General features: G+C 35.5%; 1 protein-coding gene across 1 annotated transcript in view; it reads left to right on the plus strand.

The window, feature by feature from the left end:
• The first annotated feature begins 10,444 nt into the window (after positions 1 to 10,444).
• Positions 10,445 to 21,640, plus strand: part of LOC149570729 (CBL-interacting protein kinase 23-like) — a 161,953-nt gene continuing 150,757 nt past the window's right edge. The window contains exon 1 of the mRNA XM_089823257.1: positions 10,445 to 11,502. Coding sequence (XP_089679383.1) covers positions 11,338 to 11,502 — 165 coding nt within the window. The 5' untranslated portion in view covers positions 10,445 to 11,337. The remainder of the gene's footprint in view (positions 11,503 to 21,640) is intronic.

Raw genomic sequence — 21,640 nt, forward strand, 5'->3', positions numbered from 1 at the left:
GAAGAGAAGAAATTGCATGGATAGTGTGCGATGTCATAAAAATACATAATAGACTTTGAGAGTTGGATAAAAGGTAAGTCGAGTGACCTTGATACACTCACTGCAAAACTATAGCTCCCTAAGACCAATATTGAGAAATGTGGTGCAGAAGTGGAGAAGATCCATAGTGAGATTAGAGGCTTGGAGTATGACAAGAAAAAGGCAGCAAAAAGGTTCTCTAGTCTTAGATAAATCTTGTCACCTAAGATAAACATTTTGGAGAGGCAACTAGAGGAATGTCTTGCAGTAGAGACTTCCTATGACAAGTTTTCTTATACTGACTTGAACATAGTTGAAGTGGCATCCTATGTACTATGCACACTAATCAATATTTCTGATATAGTGAAAGAGAATTGGAAAAAGGAAGTGGATAGACTGAAGCTTATATATGTAGATTGTTTTTCCAGGATATCAAGTTGATCAGTAGTAGACCACCCAGCTTTTGTATATAGTTTTTGACACCTTTGCCATTGATGTCAAAGGGGGAGTAATAAATAAGGAGAATTTTATGGTTGTAATTACTAAAGGGAAGAAGTAATATATGTAAGGAATTGTATATGTATATGGAAGGGGGAGTATACCTATGTATCAATGTAAAGGAGCGATAAGGAATGTAATGATCCATCAAAATGTGAATAAAATTATTATGTTTTGAAGGCAATTTTGTGTAGTTACTTTTATTTGTTTTTGTTATGTATGACATCATTTTGGGACTTAGCCAAATTTTCCAAATATTTCCATCAATTCCAAAGGGGGATATTGTTGGCAATATGGTTAGATAGATGTCTTAAGATTTGTCATTTATTGTAACATATATTCAACATTTCATTTATGCATTTAGAGTTAGAAAATTGTCAAAGTGTTAGATAGTTTGCAGTAGCATGTATGGACGATACACTTTGATTTAGCTTATGCGCAGTTGAGGAAAAGCTTTATGATAACATCATGATGATGCATGCCATTGCACAGATGTGTAAAAATAGTACAACATGAGTTATAATTAAAATACCAGTATGGGTATTTGACAGAGCATAGCAGAGAGTTGAGTTTTATGACTTAAGGAATTATTTTGGTGACAAAATAATTACTAAGCCATGATGAGCTGACTTTGTGGATATTATTCCATAAGCTACTTTATATTATATCAAGTGTGTGAACACATGAAGGCCGACTAAGTAGAGAATTACTAATTTGTGAAGTATAAGTAAAGATCTTATCTTGCGCAAATAAGTGTGCTAGATGTGGAAATTGTATGATATGTGAACTATTATATATACAACTTGATAGTTATATGAGACTTATGTGATGCAAGATTTGATGTATGATCAGAGAAAGTGTGAATTACAACATTGAGAAAGTATTGTAGGTATATCTATTCTTGTGAAGAACTTTATTGTATGAATGCATGTAAGGGCAGTGGGCTCTTCTTGCATACATTGTAATTGTTCTACCAACTCCTAATAGGGTTGAGGCTTCTATAAAGGCCTACTCCTCTAACAAGGAATTGAGACACTATATGTACTTCATAGACACCTAACAGAGTCAATATCCTTAACATGATCCTTTGTTTTAGTGAATCATCTTGTGGGTATCATCCCCACCAGGGTTTTCCCTTGGCCAGGGTTTCCCTAGTTTAAAAATAATGGTGTTATGAGTTCTCTATGTGTATGGTTATATTTATTGTTCAATATTGTTGGTTTACTTTCATATGCAAGTTATAAAGTAACAATATTCAATTGTGGGCAAAAGTTTGTAGAATATTGATTCACCCTCCTCTCAATATTATCTGTTTCTAATAGAACCTATCCTTTGACTACCAAAATAGGCAACCAAACTGAATCAAAATCCTAAAATTCCTGAACCATCAGAATGAGCTCCCATCTTTTTGACGATATCGTGTGTGCCAAAAATGGAGTATGTATGCTCAAGTTATGAGCAAAAAATCAAAAACTACTCAAAAAGGCCTTGAAGGATATGTAGGAGGGTTACACAGTGCTGACATCAACATTCTACACCATTAGATGTGATGGCCTGGAGACCATCACTACAAAAAAGGCTGTCAGGTTAGTGCTGACATGAAAGTGCCACGTATGCAGATAACATGCCAAGGTCATGTGTGTAGGAGAGTTAGAAGTTGAAGCCAGATTGTTGGAACCCAATAGTACCACATGTTGGCATTGGGAGTGGCAGTGCTCTGGTGGTTGTAGGCAATGGACTGACGACGACGAGTGGTTTTTTGGAGGCGATAGTGGAGGCGGGCAGTCAACCGACAACGAGGATAGGTGGTGGGTTGTTAGTCAATGATGCTTGTCGTTGGGCAGCGGCGGGGTTGTGACAACTAGACGGTGGCACTCATGGGCCACCCATAGGCTGCCATGTGGCAGCACCTAGGTGGTTTGCTCAAAAACTTTAATTTTTTTTCCTCTTAAGGCATATCGTGGCCTTCGAAGCTAACGATGTCCAAACGAGACATAGTTTATATGGAAATGGGGGTTTTTGGGCACTCTAAATCTAATAGTGAGAACCGTTTGGGCTCAAAGTGCTCCAAAAATTTGACCTCCCCTCCCCTCCCCCTAGATCCATTAAAAAATATGCAAAATGAGAAAGAAAAAAGGCCTCCAATGGTAATTTTGTCCAAAATGGACAAACTTTATATGAAAATGGGGGTTTATGGGATCTCTGAATCCAATGGTAAGGTCTGTTTGGACTCAAAGTGTACCAAAAAATGAGCCCCTTTAGAAACAAGAAAAAGGGTATCTAAAACCCTTCAAATCGAAAGCTTCAAAGAAAATCTTCAATCAAGAACATGAAGCTATACGAAACACTCTTATACCATTTAGGAGTTGGTGTACAAGATATATGAAAAACCCAACTTCATCGGAGCTACTGGAAACACCTGCAAGCAAATAACTTGTCACAAGGAAGAGAGAAGAAAAAGAAGAGAGGGAAACTTTGCAAGAGAAATAAAGTATTCACATTAATCAACCAACTGAAACAAGAGAGCAGACCTCTCAGAGTGAGAGATAAAGCATCTCAAGATTTTGGAATGCAAGTTCCACAAAGAAGAGGAGTGATCTCCTTATAAAGGAAATCAATCAAACCACTTTAGGAAACCCTAAAGTTGACCTAACACTAAAGGGATAATATGAAATTTAATAAAAGGAAACTTTTATTAAATGTCACCTACATGATTCACTTTGAATATCATCCACATGAAGAGACAAAAGTCAAACTTCAATAGTGACTGAATAGTGATTTGATTAGTGAAATCTTAAGTGTAGATTAACATAATTAACCTTTACTCTAACACATATCACTACTTATCTTCACAAATATCATGCTAATTGAAGTGCTCTTCACAGCTTGAGCATGGAAAAGGAATGAAACAGTAAAAATTTATAGGCACATAGGTTGTATGGATACCTTGTTGATACGATAAACATATTCATCTTTGTAACGATTGAAAGTGACATTGAACTAAGTTTTGCTTCTTGCACCTAATTTTTTGCATGTCATTAATGTAATTATTTATTATATTATACAACATTTTTTTATTTATGTGATTGATGGTGAACTGTATATTAGATAATTATTTTTAGGTTTTCTTTGTTGATATTAGATTAAATTAAATTTTTAGTACTTGAAATTTAGATATCTATTTTTTAATTTATTTAACATAAGATTGATATAAGAATTTTAAATTTCCTATTAAAAAATATAAGAATTAAATAACATTTTAGATAGTATATAAAAGTTGGCTTTGTAATTTTTATCTTTCTTAATAAATGCAATTATGATGAAAACCCTAACCTAACATGCAATTCTATAATCCAGACAATGGACTCTTACAATGAGAAAAGTGAAATTAATTCTAAGCTGATACTAATCCAAAGAGAGCAAGCTCATAAAAAAAAAAGAGAATACTATGCACACCATAGAGATGAAATAGCTATTCGTGGACATGTATAAGGCATAGACAGATGGAAAACAAGATTACAATAAAAAAATACTATGCAGCACATAGAGAAGCCCAAAAACAATAGGATTCAGAAGCCACAACACCACTAGATACCAATTCTAACTTTACAACAACATTTAAAATATTTTAGCACCAAATAGACTTCTTGGCAAACTTACAAATATGCACTATATGCAAAGAATGTTATCCAAGCATGCTTTTGCATCTATCAAGCTTGAATCCATCTTGCAGGAGATGCTCCCACGAGAAAGTGATACATCGATTCTCATCTATGAACAACATGGACCTAAGAGAGCAACCTTTGGTGTTGAAAAGACTAACCTAGGTGGAAGAGATGCTTATTGTCATAATCAACCCAGTATTGCAAGTCAGCCATAGTTTTGAGGGCTAGTATAAATACAATAGACACACAATAAGCTTTGCACAAGACAAAAAATATTGCAAAAGTGCTTCCATGAAGAATACAAGAAGTATATATGTGCATAATTTGAAGACTACATACATAAGGACATTATAATGATTGTTGCATGAGTAGAAGTTATGTTATAGATACAGTACAAAACAAAATCTAACATGATCCATATCACAACAATGCCACCATAGATATCAAATGCTTAGTAGAAATCCTTGAAATAAGAATAAATGTTTCAAGCATGCTTCAAAGCAAGATATGGTGATACCAGATGACAAGATGGAAATTGATGGAGATCTAACTAAAAATAGTGTTCCATGCACATCACCATTCACGTCTAAATTGCCAAATAAATGTTGTGAGCTAGAAATTATTAAGAAAATATTGGAATTGGAGGACAATATGGATGATGCCATTAACTGGCTTGAAATAGACTCCTCTCCAATAAATGAATACAACACTAAGGTCTGATTGGATATGGCTTTTCCCACTCTCTTCCCAATAGGATTTGCGCAACACATGTAATCATGACTACAAGAAGTACAATTCCATGAGTATGTATTACACTTGATAAGGTTTCATGACCATAGGTTGGGAAGGTACCCTTAGTTCTAATATTTTATCTACAATCTTATGATGCGACATCACATTCAAGCCCTTGCAATAGTGTTTGTGAAGAAAAACTAATGGTCACCATCGAAAGTCTTTGCAGACATCTAGAAAACCTCCTAGACTCACAACTTGCAAAGGAATTCATGCAATTTGGATCTTCAATTAGAGGCACAAAACCATATTGGAAAAAATATTAGTCAAAATTAACAAACATGATCAGTTAACTAGGAGCACTGATGCTATTTTTCATATTAAGTGCAATAGACACAAAGTGGCCAGATCTACAATGTTTGTTTACACATGACACACCTATCAAAATGTGGTCAAACAAACAACACTTGGAAAACATAATAAACAACCCCCACACCATATCATTGTACTTGCATCAGTGATACACAATATTTCGTGAAGAGGTGATCGAAAAACATCTTGGTGCAAAAGACTATTGGTACAGATATGAATGGAAACATAGACAATCTACAAATATACATGGATTTGTTTGGCTAAAAAATGCACTAGATATGGAAAACATTGATTGGAAGAATAATGCAGAGGTTGAAAAAGAACACAATTTTTTTGACATGTATGCATGCTCTTGGAACCCTCAAGATGCATATCATAGAAGCAATACAATATCTTGGGCTTTGCCAAATGATCCATGCTTTCTCAACACAACAAATATATTCGCAACAAATCATGTACATGACTAGGAAAACATTATTAACTGTGTCTAGAGACACACAAAATGTAAAGAGGGAACATGTTTGTGGAAGAAGGGTTAAAAAAATAGAGTGTCAATGCAAAGCTCCATGGAAAGAACAAAATGTCTCCACTCTGTCATGTGATAGTGATGGGATTGAAAAATATGAACTTGCAAGAAACGATGATAGGCTAAACATACACAACAATGACATGTTAAAGATTTGGAGAGAAAACATAGATTGTCAGTCAGTTATCTCATGAGCCCTTGTTCTCAAGTACATCACCAAATATGCATCAAAAGAAGAGAAAACATATGATACTTGTACTAACATGCTAAGAAGAATATCAATAATACATCAAGAAGACATGCCAACCCTCGTTGCATATCAAAAGCTCATAATAGAGATTTTTGTAGAGTGTGATATAGGGCAACAAGAAACATGTCACATGCTCCAAAAACTACCACTCGTCATATGCAGTTGTCTTTTTGAATCCTTGAATGTTGGATGAAAAGTGTTCCAACAGATAACAAAGAGAAAGGGTGAAAGTCAAGTGCAGTCTACCTACTCGCATAACTATACTGAACGACCCGTAGAGCTCGAAACACTAACACTTCTTGAATCTATAAGATCATACATGTATTTTGCGAATCGTAAACAAAGCAAGTGGAAAAAGAGATATGTAAAAGCCATAGTCATTGTCTACCCAAAGTTTTATAGCATCCCAAATGAGGAGTCAGAGTAATTTGAAATATTTTGTTGGACTGAGCTACTCTTATATAAATATTTCCATTACATAGAGATCAAAATAGGGCTTAGAAAGGATCAAATAATTACAATCTAGAAGTAGATTAAAATGCAACAATATATTATGTATGGCATGTCAATTGCATTACCCAAAAGGGAGAAACCTCAAAAGAAGATGAAAGTGACAGTGATACCAACATGGATGAAACAATAGAGCTAAATGAGTGGCAATTATTTTCACAAATGGGGCTCTCAAGTAGTGTTAGCCTAAGTAAACTTGATATGCTTGGTAGATGTGAGTTTGATCACAAAAATAGATGGGATTTGGTTGCAATACCAGAACATTTACATGAAATTGTAACACAATTCATAAATGCAAAAAAAAAAAAAAAAAGGGCAAGAAGAAAAAATGTTGTCTAACTTTGATATCCCCAGCTATACATTGTTGACAAAGCACAAAATTGCTTTAGAAATAATTACAAACCACAACAATTGCTCAAGTTCCAAACCACTTCACATGATAATTCAAGGGACAATCGGTACATGAAAATCCTACTTGATCACCTACATACGAAATGCACTCAAGAGTAAGACACTAGAATAATGAAGCCAACTACTCACACTAGCTCTTATAGGAGTTGCTACATTCAATATACATGCATTGACAATACATTTAGTGCTCAAGATTCGTATTAGAGAAATGCATCCATTGCAAGGGCAGGCTTCGACAATATTCTAGGAAGCATTAAAGGACGTAAGATACATTCTTATTGATAAAATGAGCTTCATAGGGCAAAGATACTATTAAAAATAGGCAGTCGATTGTGATAAGCATTTCCCTACAATGAACATCTATGCTTCAGAGGAATCTCCATAATCTTAGTTGGAGACCTTGTGCAATTGCCACCTATGATGGACAAGCCTATCTACACAACACACTCTAGCACTAGGTTTCTATGGGAGCAATTCACAACTGTTGTCACTTTATAAATAATGTTTTGACAACAAGGTGAAAGTACAACCCATACACAATTCTATCCAATGTTACAGAACATACAAAATGAAAAACCAAGGAAAGAAGACTGTTAGTTATTGATGACCCAAACAAACAAACAAGTAACATTATCTGAAATGGAATAATTTGACTACTCAATGCACCTATTTTCTACCAATGATTTGATTAGTCTACACAACAAACAAATGCTGCAATTTTTGAATTGTCTTATTACAATAAGTATTGCAGCAAACACCAAGAACAAAATGGACAATGCAAGTGGTGATGAAAAACTCAAAAAATAAGAGCTACTTTGTAAAGGCCAACACATCATGCTCATGACAAACATATGGACACAAGTAGGTCTTGTAAATGGATCTCTTGGTGAGGTAGTTAATATTGTGTATAGACTTGGTTTCGAACCACTTGATATTCCATTGTATGCTACAACAAGGATGGATAATTATATTGGACCACCGTGGAACGAAGATGACCCGAAGATTCTACCCATAACTCCTATGTCATTGGGTAGTTGAAGGTAAATACCACTCATAATGGCATGGGCTATAACCATACACAAATCTCAAGGTCTGACACTGCAAAAAGCAACAATTGACATTGGGAAGATAGAAAGGCAAGGGTTGACGTTCACATCTATGTCTAGAGTTAGAACATTGAATGACCTTTGCATTCAACCAAAGTTCTCCTTCAAGAGATACTCCAAAATGCAAGACAACTTATAGAAAATCTCAAGGAAAAAAGAGGAAGCCTAGTTGCAATAATGCTCTCTCTAACAAATCTAAGGTACAACACTCAACACAACCATTTTCTTAGGCGACTAAATGTTAGATTATGGTGACTGATCAAGAAAGTACTGTACATACTTCATAATTTTTTTTTTTTTTGGGCCGTGGCGAACATTGTAGCCGACATATTATGGCCGACATGTTGTAACCCTAAAACGGATAAAATACTTGTATAAAAGGGTTTAGGGTTAGGTATTTTCATCATGTTGTGATGCGAAATTGGTTCTTGCGACGATGTTGAGCTGTAAGGGATTACAGATTGTAATCAGGTTGTAGTCACTGGATTGTAATAAGATTGGACTTGCTGTTTGGTGGATGTAGCCCAGGGATTGGGTGAACCACGTTAAATCTTGGTTCCTTGTGTTCATTTCTGTGTGATCTATTATTTTTTGTTATTGGTTATATTTACATGTAGTTTTTTAAATATGTCCGTGGTTTATTCTAACACTAAATGTTATAAATTTCTCACACATTCTCCTCACACATTTTCTAAGGTCTACAACACAACAAAATCACTTTCTTAGGATACTAAAGTTATCATGTACAATTTTAACAGTTCTTCTTCTTCGATTTGTGTAAGTCTTCTAAGTGATGTAGAGCCACACCTTGGAAAGCTCAGGAGGAATACTCACTCAACTGAGTTACTTCAAGGGGCACGTACATCAATCAGCCAGGATCGAACTTGAACCAAACTAAATGCAAATCTTCACATGCACACCAAGATCTTTAACTCGGAATGTCCTTCCAAATCAAATTGTTAAGGCTGAGACTCAAAGAAAATGTATTCCATCTCCATGCCGCCTACACTTCAATGTGATCAAACTCGGCAAGGGTTTGCATGAAGAATAAAATGGAGTGTAGAACATGCAGAAGATCCACCAGAAAATAGACTGTAAAAGAATGTTATAAGGTCTCATACTAATCCTCCTGCAACATCATTCGGAAATCTGCACCTTTCTGCTTTCGCACGGACTCACCACAATCTTTCCTCACCTTTCGTATTCCTGTCTTAGAAAATCGGGTGCAACTGAATCATAAATGCCATGCTTGAAACAACAATATCAAAAACCGTATATCTCTGCTGAAAAACATCAAAAACACCATAGAAAATCGAAACTTTGCATAATGGAAATCATTTCATATTTGCCAGATGGAAACCGAAAAATCTCAGCGGTTTTTGGAGAGTTTTGAGAAAAAAAAACGACAACTTCAATGAGACTTGCACAAGAAAACCAAAACACATTTCATACTAAAAACTGAACCATGCACAAGGAAAATCAGAAGAAACGTTCTATTCTCTCCAAAATTCGATCTTCCAAAGCTGAAGAGACACACGAAAAAATTGCAACTTTTCTATCTTACTCAAACTCGAATGAATCTCTTACATAGCCGAATGGCTTATTTAAAACTGACTCTCCTTTTCTAATAAAAGGATGAGAAACGTTTTTTTCCGTCTTCTATCCAAGAAAAGGATAAGAATCTGAAACTGCCTACTACCTATTATTGGAATCTGACAATCATTAAAACTATTCTAATTTAAAGAATCTACACCCGATCCTAGGTGGCTATATCTGAAGAGCTCATCGAATTGCGACTCTAGGTATGCCACCACATGTAGGACGCTTATTGAAAACATTAAATACATACAAAACATAAACATTTCTTATTCTATTTTCCGTTCTGCTACTGTAGCACTAAGGAGCTATTCCTAAATATTTTTGTACTAAGAAAGCATTTTCTACAAGTACAAGTCTTGACAACTTAAAAAACAATGATCCATTCAACCGTTTCTCTTTCTTGCATCTGTAAACCACAAAATACTTGTTCCATGAAATTATAATGTACAATTTCTTTGAGTATTGATCTTTTGACTTTTTAACACAATAAAAAATATTGGACAAATCATGATTTTTAATCGACATAACCATTGCACCCTATTGGTGCAAGTGCTAGTTATTTTGTTTTGAGGATATCCTTATGAATTCAACACCAATCGCAAGTTCATCATGGAGCCCACACCAATGATGTCATAGTCTCTATTATTAGCCAAAGCTTATCACAATACCACATAAAAAGTAAAGTTATATTAATTTAATGATATAAATATTGAAAATAATATTTTAATAAAAGAGAAACAAAACTGTAGGGACAAGCAGCGCTTGACTCGGGTTATTCATGCATTTTTAATAGAATACGAGGAAAGTGGGATCACAAGGTGAATAGTTTTGTGCAGCTGACTTGAGATCATGTTTGCCACAATTGGAAAGAGCGAGGTTATCCGCTTCTGGCCAGCGCGCGTAGGGTTTCTATATTTGTTTTATCTCGACGTCATTAACGAGGCGAAGTCCCGATGGAGCTTAAATATCAGAGTTGGTCTTTGATCATGACAGCCTACAAGCCTGGGTTTTACATATTTATTCAAGAGAATAAGGTTGAACTACAAGGAGTTTATCATGGAGTTTCACCAAATCTGAAAACTGAAATGATGGCGACAATCTTATTTTATTCCTATCTTAAAGGAAACAGTGGAAAATTATACCCACGGAGCAGCATTTTAGCAAAGAAGTCTACCCACAATTTGTTAACCTTGCTAGTCACGAGTAATTTGAGCAACGAGATCAAGAGAAGACAAAGTAAAAGTTGTCACTCCAAGGCCGGTGAGGCTGACGATGAACAAAGAACGATTTGAAGGCAGTATTCATCAAATAATTGCGAAGAATTTTTGCAGTTATTCAAACGGCGAACAAATCTGTAGCCTGTAAATTCCTATAATAGGTTACCTACAGATTCATCTTCGGCCTAAAATGCAAGACGGCAAGAAGTTGTAGAACGCACAGAATGACAGGTTTACCGGTGGTGAGAGATGATATCATTCGGTTGCTTGCTGTTAGACAAGGTTGAGCAACTGAGAGAGAAGACGCAGATTTGAATTCTATTGATCAGCTAAGATGAATATTGTGAAGTCTCAGGTGTGGCAGCCTTGTAATCGTAAGCGTGGTATGGCATAGTCTGTAATAAAGTGCGTAGATATCATATATGCGAGAAAAATGAGCGCGCAAAGAACTCGAGTGGGGAAGTATGAATTGGGGCGCACCGTTGGAGAGGGCAATTTTTCCAAGGTGAAATTTGCCAGAAATGTGCAGAGCGGAGAAAGTGTTGCCATCAAGATCATGGAAAGGGATACTCTGCTCAAACACAAGATGGTCAATCAGGTATTGCTACTTGGATCTTTATCCAATTCCCTTTTTTCTTTACTCGTTTTGCTTCTAGGTCACTGGTCACTACCGTTTAAGCACAACTTCCGCACTAGACTCCATCTGTAACCTCAAATACTCCATACAGCAGAAAAAAAAAGAGAGAAGAATAAATAAAAAAGTATCTTTAAAGTAGATGAATGGTATGTTCGGAAATAACCATGTAATTTTACTTTACATTGTTTCAGATCAAACTGATTCAATATCATGATATACAGTACACATAAAATCACGCAGTTATTTTCAGAAGCATATCACTGTTTTAATTTGACTGAAAATATTTCCAAAAGTCAACAGGGGTTTTGAGGAAATGGCAGCAGCAATATAGAGCTTTCATCGATTCATTTTAATAAAATTCCATTAAAAATTCAAATATTCTTTATGTTCCTCATCACTCATCCCTTCTTCCCTCCTTTCCCAGTCTACTCATGAACATAGCCTGGATAAACACAACAAAAATTATGCTGGTTCACTCTATAATTAGATAAGACCAAAAATTAAGGATTTTCAAGGAAATGATAGTAACAATGTGAAAAATCGAGGGTTATTCTATCTAGAACTAGCGCGACTTAATCCTCAAAAAATCGAGGGTTATTCTCTGTTGTTCACGTGGAGGTTTGTTGGGTGCCATTTCTCTGCAACTTGCACCCAATTTTTTCTACCACTCACATCCAAATTTCTCTGGAAATCACGCGTCTGTTCAGTGGCCCATTTTTACCATCGTTTTTAAAAATGTGGTTGTTTTATGCCTATTTGGAGGCGTCTAGGTGTTTTACAAACCTCTACTGGTCATTCATGCCCAGATTTTGCAATTTTCTTTACAAATGCACCATTTTTCTAAGCTTTTTTGAAGTTTTTTTGCAGCAAGGGCCGTTTTTGTTGGAAACTCTAAATTTTTGTACTGGATCAAAAAAATTACAAAATCTTGGTGGGTTTTTTGAGATCTTAATTGAGTTGTCTATTTTTTTTGGGTGCCTCGATTTTTGTGCCTCAATTTTCAAACCAGCGGATCCAAAAACCAACAACATATCCTTTTTGGGTTTTTCGAGCTCTCTTTGGGGTACCCTTCAGATTTTTCGGGTCTTCCATTTTTTTGCTTCAAAGAATGTGCATTCACAAATTTTCATTTTTTTAATTGAAAAACGTGCTATGGCATCTTTGACTAATATTATGCTCGAGGGCAATTCAAAATTCATTGGTTGGAATTATAGCATATGGAAGCAACGGATACTAGCAATCTTTGAATATCGGAATACCGATCAGATTGTTCTGGGTGTTACAAAGCGTATGACTGCAATTGATATTGATCAGGATACATGGGATCTCAATAACCAGGAGGTGGTAATGCTTCTCAAATTATCCGCCGCTGATGATTAGCTCCCTCAGATTCCATCCAACAAAACAATTGCCGAGATATGGGAGCATTTGAAGAAATTTCACGAGACTTTTGATTAAAGCAGAGCTTTTTTCTTGAAGAACACTTTGTTTTCTATTATGATGGATGAGCGAACATCGCTCCAGGCTCACATGAATAGGATTCAAGAAATTCGTGATCAATTGTGTGCCATTGGTCGCAAGATGGAGGAAGAGGACATTGTGGTCATAACCCCCAAAAGTTTGCCCAAGTCCTACAAGCATTTTATTGAGACTTTCAACATCACTTCTACTAGTGTTGATCTGAAGTTCATGGATCTCTACACACTTTTACTTCAACAAGAGTGGTGGAAATAACAATTCGGTATCAGTTCCAGCTCCACCTCAATAGAGCAAGCCTTTGTTGCTAAATCCTTTCAGAAGGATAAAGGCATTTCTTAACAATTTTCTCAGCAAAAGTCTTCTACTCCAGCTTCAGAAGGCTCCAAGAAAAAGAACATTCAATGCAACAATTTCCACAAGTATAGGCACCTGAAGGTTGAATGTCGAAAGTGCTTAGCTACCCAATCTAAGCAATCTGGTTTGCAACCCACAACGAATAGTGTGGAGCACTTTGAGCAGAAAAAAATTGTCTTTTACACTTTTTGACAGCTTTGTGCTCTAGATAATAGATAGCTTCTATTATTAGTTAATGGTTATCTATTTGTAATCTATTGTAAATTTTAGAATGTTTCTAATTTTAGGTAGTGCATAGTTATCTGTTAGCTTTCTTTTAGTTAGAATAAAATGTTTCTATTCTTTACGATCGTTTCCTAAGGAAACATCGCTTTATTCTTTTGTATATATAGACCTCTCGGTCTCTGTCAATAACAAGAAAATATTCCAATTACTTCGTAATAGTGAAGCATTGAGCCTTCCTGAGAGCCTAACCATTCTAGTACTACTCCAACTCAAGTGAGCTTAACCTTGGGCTTTCCTCCAAAGTTAAGCCCACTTAGCTTGCTACTCCATTCGCGAAACTTTCAGCAAGTGTTGTTCCTCATCATCCATTCATTATAGAGCTCCTTTAGCTCATCGATTGATAAGTAGGAGATAATATTAAACAACATGTCAAACTGTGATTTTGCTATCAGGATTCAACCATATAGTTTTTGAGTCAAAATCATTTCTTCCAAATTTTCTCTTTCTATGGATTAATGGTGTAGCTATTATGCCCCCTTTTCCAAATTAGAGTCATGAAGACCTCTTGCATAGGCTAAACGAAAAGCAGGTGGAATTATTAAAGAATATGATTTTAAGTTGGTCCTGGTAATCTTATATTTTAGATATGCCTCTTTACAGTGCTAGTGGGCAAAAAAGTGCATTGCAGCTTGGCTGCTAGTACTCTGTCTCTCATCCCTCTTAGGGTACCACTTCTAGTTGGCCTTCATTAGAATGCAAACTAGTGTTGTTCCTGGGTGATCTTCTTTTTGACTCTTCAAATTGATTCCCGTGGCTCACTCTAGTGATCTCTCCGATTCATAGAGATGGTCAACATAAAGATAAAAATATTGATGAAGGGTGGGGTGTCCATGATGTCACTCTGGACCCAACTGATGTATTGGGTAGGCCAACATGATAGGCTCTCTCTATCTCCTAGTGCTATTGCTTTTGCTTCTTAGCAAATTTGTTCTTTGTTTTTCTTTTGCTGCGCCCTGATTTGTGTGAATCTCAAGGCATGATCTTGCATCAATCTATCTTTTTTTTAGGATATGAGTACTTTTATTTTCTAAATTAATAGAATGCTGGCATATATTCATTAAAAATGTAATTTCATGCTTGATTTAAAAGGTTAGCATTTTCAATACTTTGGAAAGAAAGTTCAATTCAAGGGTCCACTTAGGAAAGGTTCAAAAGGGTGGTAATTGGCATCATTTTAGCATCTCTATTTCATTTGACATTTTCACTTTCCATTATTGAGCTTTGGTTCAATCTTCACAACCAAGGATGATAACCTTTCGTTGCTTGGGATGACAACCTCTTCGATTTTTTCTGGATTTTGGGAACGAAAACCCTCATTTTCATTTAGGGCGTCTCTATATAGAGATTGCATTGAAGCTGAATTTTGGTAATTTTGATACACATTTTCAGACAAGAGCATTCACATTTGCAAGCAAATATTTAAGGAGCACTATTGTTGATTTCAGGGTATATTCTTCTGATTAACTGCTGGTTTGGTTATCCACACCAATCCTCTGGTAATCTGCAGCATTCTGTAAACTTCACTAGGGAGATTGGAGCATATATATATACACATCTACATATACATACATACATACATATACATGTACATGTACATACACACCAAAGAATTAAAACTCGCAACTAGCAAGGTTGACTCTACTCGCGAATTGGGTCGGAATCAGCTATAAATAGGCAAAGTGAAAAAACCCTTGAAATTTAGATATTTTAACAATTTAAAACTTTTTTTATGCACCCTTTATTGAATATAACTTAAAAACACTTAATCATCATCAAATAGAAGCTAACATACATAAACAAAGAACATGATAAATTCATCACATACATAAAATGTAAATTGTAATTTGTATCTGAAGTAAATAGACAACATAGGATCATATGACATAGATATATAGAATTATAAATGTTGTCAAATCATAAATGTATCTGAGATGAAGATCCATAAAACCAATGACATCAAATCATAAATGTATATAAGATGAAGATCCATGAAACGTATGTCTATTTGTAAACAAAATGTAAAAACAAGTCTACTTGCTCTAGCTCTAGCTCAAGTCTATCTCTCACTTATCCTCTCATTTTGTCACACTCAACAAATAGAAGGCCTTTTAGGGTTATAAGAAAGAGAAATGTTAAAAGAAATTATTACAAAATGTTGTATTTTTTTTTATGTTTTTAAGTTGCCCAATCGGGCTGCCCAATTTTTCGAGCAGATTCATGGGCAAAAATCTGCAATCCTATTCAGTGGCTTGTCAAAAATTGCCCAGCATGTTTCATATTGCCGAATTGCGTGAATCACTATGATTTTTGGTTCTTTGACATACACACACACACACACACACACACACACACACGAATGAAGGGTGACTGATACAATTGAGTGAGAGCAGCTGTTGTAGAAATTTCAAACAACTTTGAAGCTGATCTTGCAGTCACATCAGTTGTCATGACAGTTTTCTTGTCATATATTATTGGAGAAGGGATATTGTGAAATTCGGTGATCAATAATAGTCCAAGACATATTTTGGAGGGGCAGTTATCACATATTACTTGCTGTCAGTGATTTGCATCACCTACTTGTGACTGCCGTAGATGGTGGAAGGCATTGTCAAACATTCGTTTTCATGTATACTTGCTAATTCATTTGCCACAAGGTATTAAGCTGTATCAGTTATCATTGCAGCTGCTGTACTGCAGAAAGCTGAATTCCTATGTATCGTGGCTGTTTCCCAAGTACTAACTGTTTTCTACATAATACACTGATGATGTACTAGTTAGGCGACTGAATTTGAGTTTATATTGGCTCTCACATTTATTGAAACACTTCAGATCTGGGACGACTTTGCAACCTAGGGATTGTGGTGCATTTTCCAGCCACTCATTATTTTGATCTGCATTTCAATCAGTTGAGTTTGCTTTTGTTTGAATTTGGATTTCAAAATCAGTAAACTAAAAAAAATAAAAAAAATCATAAAATCTAGATGGACAACATTACAGTATCCCTTCTTACTCTTTATCTGCCATCTTCTCATGGATTCTGCCTAGGGAGGGCTCATTTAGTAGAAATACTTATTTGGATTTTCTTACTCAATGCCATTTCTTATTCATTTCTTGGTTAATTTCCTCGTGTACATGGGATTAGAAAATCCCTTCCAAGGTCCGACAGCCGTATGGCCATGCTTGTCCATGTAAGTCTTCCTTTTCAATTTGAATGACAACTCTTGCGACTGTCCATAAGATAGTGATAATTCCACGAAAATCAAAATCCCAACCTCCAAATTTCTTCTTAGCTTCACTTGCTGCATTCATTTCTAGATTGTAAAACTCATTCCATACTCGCTTTCCAGTTCCTTTGTTGGTTCCTGATATTTTCTTGAAGTGCAAAATACTATTATTTTCCATCCAAGCCTAATCTAGATGAACCAATGAAAGTTTCTCTGTCTTAGTTTCTCTCCACCACTTCATCGTAAAGACATTTCTACATCTCAAGCAATATCTCTTAAATACTCATCATACTTTTGATTGACTTGATTGTTCATATTCCCAAATTGCTTCATTTTGGATGCACTTCTCTATCTTATAGACTTCTTCATTTTTCTCAGAGTAGCCCTCAGGCTTAATTGCTTCACTTCCCTATGGATTTCAAGTGTGTTAAAGTGACTCCTTTCTCTTGCCATTGCTTCCTATTCATTTCTAGGAAGTTTCCAGAGTTGCTCTCAATCTAATCTTTTCTTATGCAAGCTGTATTCGTGATTTCCAGATGTAGGGATATAATGCCTAAGCACAAATATTCCAAATGTGGACATAAGCTAACCTAAGCACTTAAAAATAAAATTGGAGTCCCTGTCTATGACAGAGCCTGTTTGCAAGGCATAACAGAATCGAATGAGGTGTCCATAATCTATTAATCCTCTACTCTAGGATTAAGAGTTAATAACCATCCCTATTGGCCTCATGCAACTCTTGTCATCAGTATTAGGGAGCGTATCTAATGAGGTATTTATAATCCATTAATCCTCTACTCTAGGCCCAAGAGTTGACAACCATCTGTCTTGGTTTCATGTGGCTCTTGCCTTCCATATGGGGAGGTGTACCTAGTGAGGAGTCCTTAGAAGAATGAATAAATAAATTAAGAATATAGAAATTCACAAAAGAAATAATATGTTAGATACACCAAGCACACATCTCATGCATGGCACCATTGAACAAGAATGATATTTCTTGCAATAGATAGAAATCCCTGATTTGGTCTGGCGATGTGCCTGATTGCTTATATCTTATGAACTGATCCACATCATATAAAGCTGTATATTAATAGGATTGGTTCTCTTCCTTCATGCTCTCTCCCATTGCAGTCCTCCTCCACATGTATCTTATATTTCCATGAAGAGAGGCAACCCTTGGAGAGTTGCTGCTCCCTCCGAAAGGATCATGCATCTTCATGGTTTCTTCATTTCTGGACTGTAGTAACTATCACATGCTGTTTAGTATTTGCTTGTGTCCACCGAGCACTGTTCTCCTAGAATGATTGGTGTTGTCTCTTATATTGTTCCATTGGCTAGGAGTGTTGCTGAGGAATGCAGATCAGATGTAATACCTTTAATTGTGATAAGTTTTAATTGCTGCAGATGTAATAGCACTGTATGGTATGTGTTTTTCAAAGACAGCAATCTCTTATTTTTATTGTGGATGAAACATGAAAAGACATGCCCCTTTATGGACATGTCTATTCAGTAACATAAATTAGTATAATGACACACACACACACACATATAGTATTTCTTTAGTCTTATTATAATAATAATAAAATTTAGATATATATAAATTTATATGTCATATATATATGTGTATATAATAAATACACACACAAACACACACACATGCATATCTACAATAGTATTGTCTCATATGTTTATCCGATTGAAGCTACCAAACATCAACACTCCCTCTCAGCTAGGAAGGATAAACACAAGACATAATATTACCTCAATGTAAAATTAAGAATGACAATTTTAAGGATATCTTTGATTAAAATTTATCCACCATTTAGATATAATCTCATGATATCAAGAGTAATGACCTCTTGAATGTCAAGTGACATGACATTCACCAAGTACTCAAAAATGTCCATAGATAATGTGTACTCAATAATACTTACCATAGAAACATTCATGGTTTGTTTAAGGAACTTAATCCACCATGCAAGTTATCATCCATCATGATTTGCTTAGACATCATAAGGTGTCCATCACACTAGAAGGTCATGGTCTGTTTAAGGAACTTAATCCACCATGCAGTTTATCATCTAGCATGATTTGCTTAGACATCCTAATATGTCTATCACAATAGAAGGCCATGGTCTGTTTAAGGAACTTAATCCAGCATGTAAGTAATCATCTATCATGATTAGCTTAGGCATCATAACTATCCATCACAATAGAAGGTTAAGTTATTGAAAAATCATCACCTTCCAATACATTTTACAAATACAAGTGATAATAATTTGGAAGTCGTCACTCTCATGATGTATACAAGGGGTAGGCCCATCAAAATCATGCAGTCACACACATGAATTTTCAAACTCCCTCTGAATATCAATCTTCTAAGCTCCTCATCCGATGTTCCCTCTGATGAGGTGTCAGACTCCCTCTGAATCTGATATCACCTTTTCTTGCAAGAACATCTTGGGAGAGAAAGGAAAAGATCAAGGCAAATAACTCTTACATTACATATAGAAATATAGATAAGAGAGAGACTACAATAAGTAGATTTTTGAAATACTTAAGGATAATAAATACTTATATGTATAAGTTGTTCCATTGAAGGTCCATATGCATTGATTAAAAAATGGTCCAAATCATGCTTAACATATATACATGCACACTAGAAATCATGATGTCCAAGTATGATTTCTTTTCACTGTCAAAGTGCAAGCTTCATCACTTCCATCTAAAGTTGGAGTTTCTTCTCCTGTGACATAGCCTTTTACTCATCTCCCTACAAATCACATCACCTATGTGGTCTTCAAGTTTGTGAGAAAGTTCACTAGAGCCTTGGTTTGTAATTAATTTTTTCATTGTTCCATTGTATAGTCACACTTTTTCTTTCAAGATGATATTCTAATTCATTTTATATACTTTACACAATCCATTGAAAAGCATGCGACTTTCCATAAATTGTATCTCTTTATTAATTGTAGTTTTAACTAATTCCAATGCTTTGTTATTCGCTCTTATATGTTTTGTTTCTTTTTATCATTTTCTTCTATCCTCCATGTCTTCCAATGACACATGTAGGATTTAAGGAGCCATGATAGCAGAATGATACTCATAAATATATAACTTGCGATGACTTGGCAACAATGTTCAATTTGGTGGTAGATCCCTCCGTACTTGCGGGGCATGTGAACCTGTTGAGGAGGGGGATTGCTTGTATCCCTTGAATTTTCTTTGTTTTTGATTTGCCGAAATTGCTTTTTATATGGTCTTCCAGCTGTGCATGTTCCTTTCCATTGGATGGTGTCAGAGATGGCACCAGCCATCAAAGTCTTGCAGTTGATGATAAGTCCAAGGTTCAAGCGCAATGCTCTCATCCTATCAGGAATGTGGGGCTACTATGATACTCTTGTCTATCATACTAAGATCTAAGATAGGGCCTGACTTTATTAATAGTTGTTTTCGTTTTCCAAATATTTTAAATTTAGTTCACACTGCTCCAAGAGTATTGTTTGTTGTGTCCATTGGCTTCCTTCCTTCCGAAGACCAGAGTTATTAATTATTATCATCCACATCCCATTCCTTGGCGGTTGGTCAATGAGGTCATCTTTGAGGGAATAAATTCTCTTGGCTGCCTGTCCTCTCTGACTAACCTTTTCATTATCGACTGCTGCAGCTTGAAAAGTTTATCAATAAATTCATTTCAATATGACTGATCACAACAACATTACATCTTCTCTCACAACCTTGCTTTGATCCCATGTTGAGGAACGTAGATCAGCTGTAATACCTTTATTCCTTTAATTGTGATAAGTTATTATTGCTGCAGATGTAATAGCACTTCCTGTACGGTATGTGTTTTCAAAGGCAGCAATCTCTTATTTATATTGTGAATGAAACATGGAGAGACATGTCCCTTTATGGGGAGAGGGACATGTCTATTCATTAGGGTTTAGGGTACGATTGGGATACTTGTATCATTTGGAGATTATAAATATGAGCCCATTTGATGAGAAAGACATCTTGTTATCCAATTGTTTATTTTCTTTTGTTGTCTGTGAAGGGTTTATGAGTTTTCCCTCGCTAAAGTATAAAAGTTTTAATGATAAGTGTTTTGGATCACTTTTGAGGTAAAATGATCCCATTATTTATTGGTTATTATATTTGCTCTTCCTTATGTATTGACTGTAGCTGGAAGACATTGTTGTGTGGGGATTTAATTACATTCCAATTTGCGAATTGGGAAGAGTTTGTGGTGAGTATTGGTGTGAGAATAATTTTGGAAATTGAATGTCCTTTTATGGGACATTTCTATTCATTAACATATACTCTTTTAATTAATATAATCACACACACACACATATCATATATCATATATAATAAATATATATATGTACATGTATATACAATAATATTGTCTCATAGATTTATCCGATTGAAGCTACCAAACATCAACAAGTGTTATGTAATTTCCTTCAGGTTGTCACCCTTTGGGATGAGAAGTGTGTAGAACACAATTACACTACTGGGTGGGGGTGGGCGGTGGAGTGGAGGGGCGGTGGGGCCGGGCTGAACTAGCAGTGTATGACCTTTACCTCAATTTTCAAATTAGCAGATTACTAACTTAACAATTTGTGTTCAAGCATCAAATTAAAAAAGGAAAGCAACACCGAAAAAATCAAGAGAGTGCACAAAAGAATGTGAAGTGGAAACCCAATGCGAGAGAAAACCATGCTGATAATGGATGCTAGGGTCTACCGTCCTAA

The sequence above is a fragment of the Cupressus sempervirens genome, chromosome 3 (genome assembly GCF_028749045.1).
Source record: "Cupressus sempervirens isolate cs-2001-9-10 chromosome 3, ASM2874904v1, whole genome shotgun sequence".
Classification (NCBI taxonomy): domain Eukaryota; kingdom Viridiplantae; phylum Streptophyta; class Pinopsida; order Cupressales; family Cupressaceae; genus Cupressus; species Cupressus sempervirens.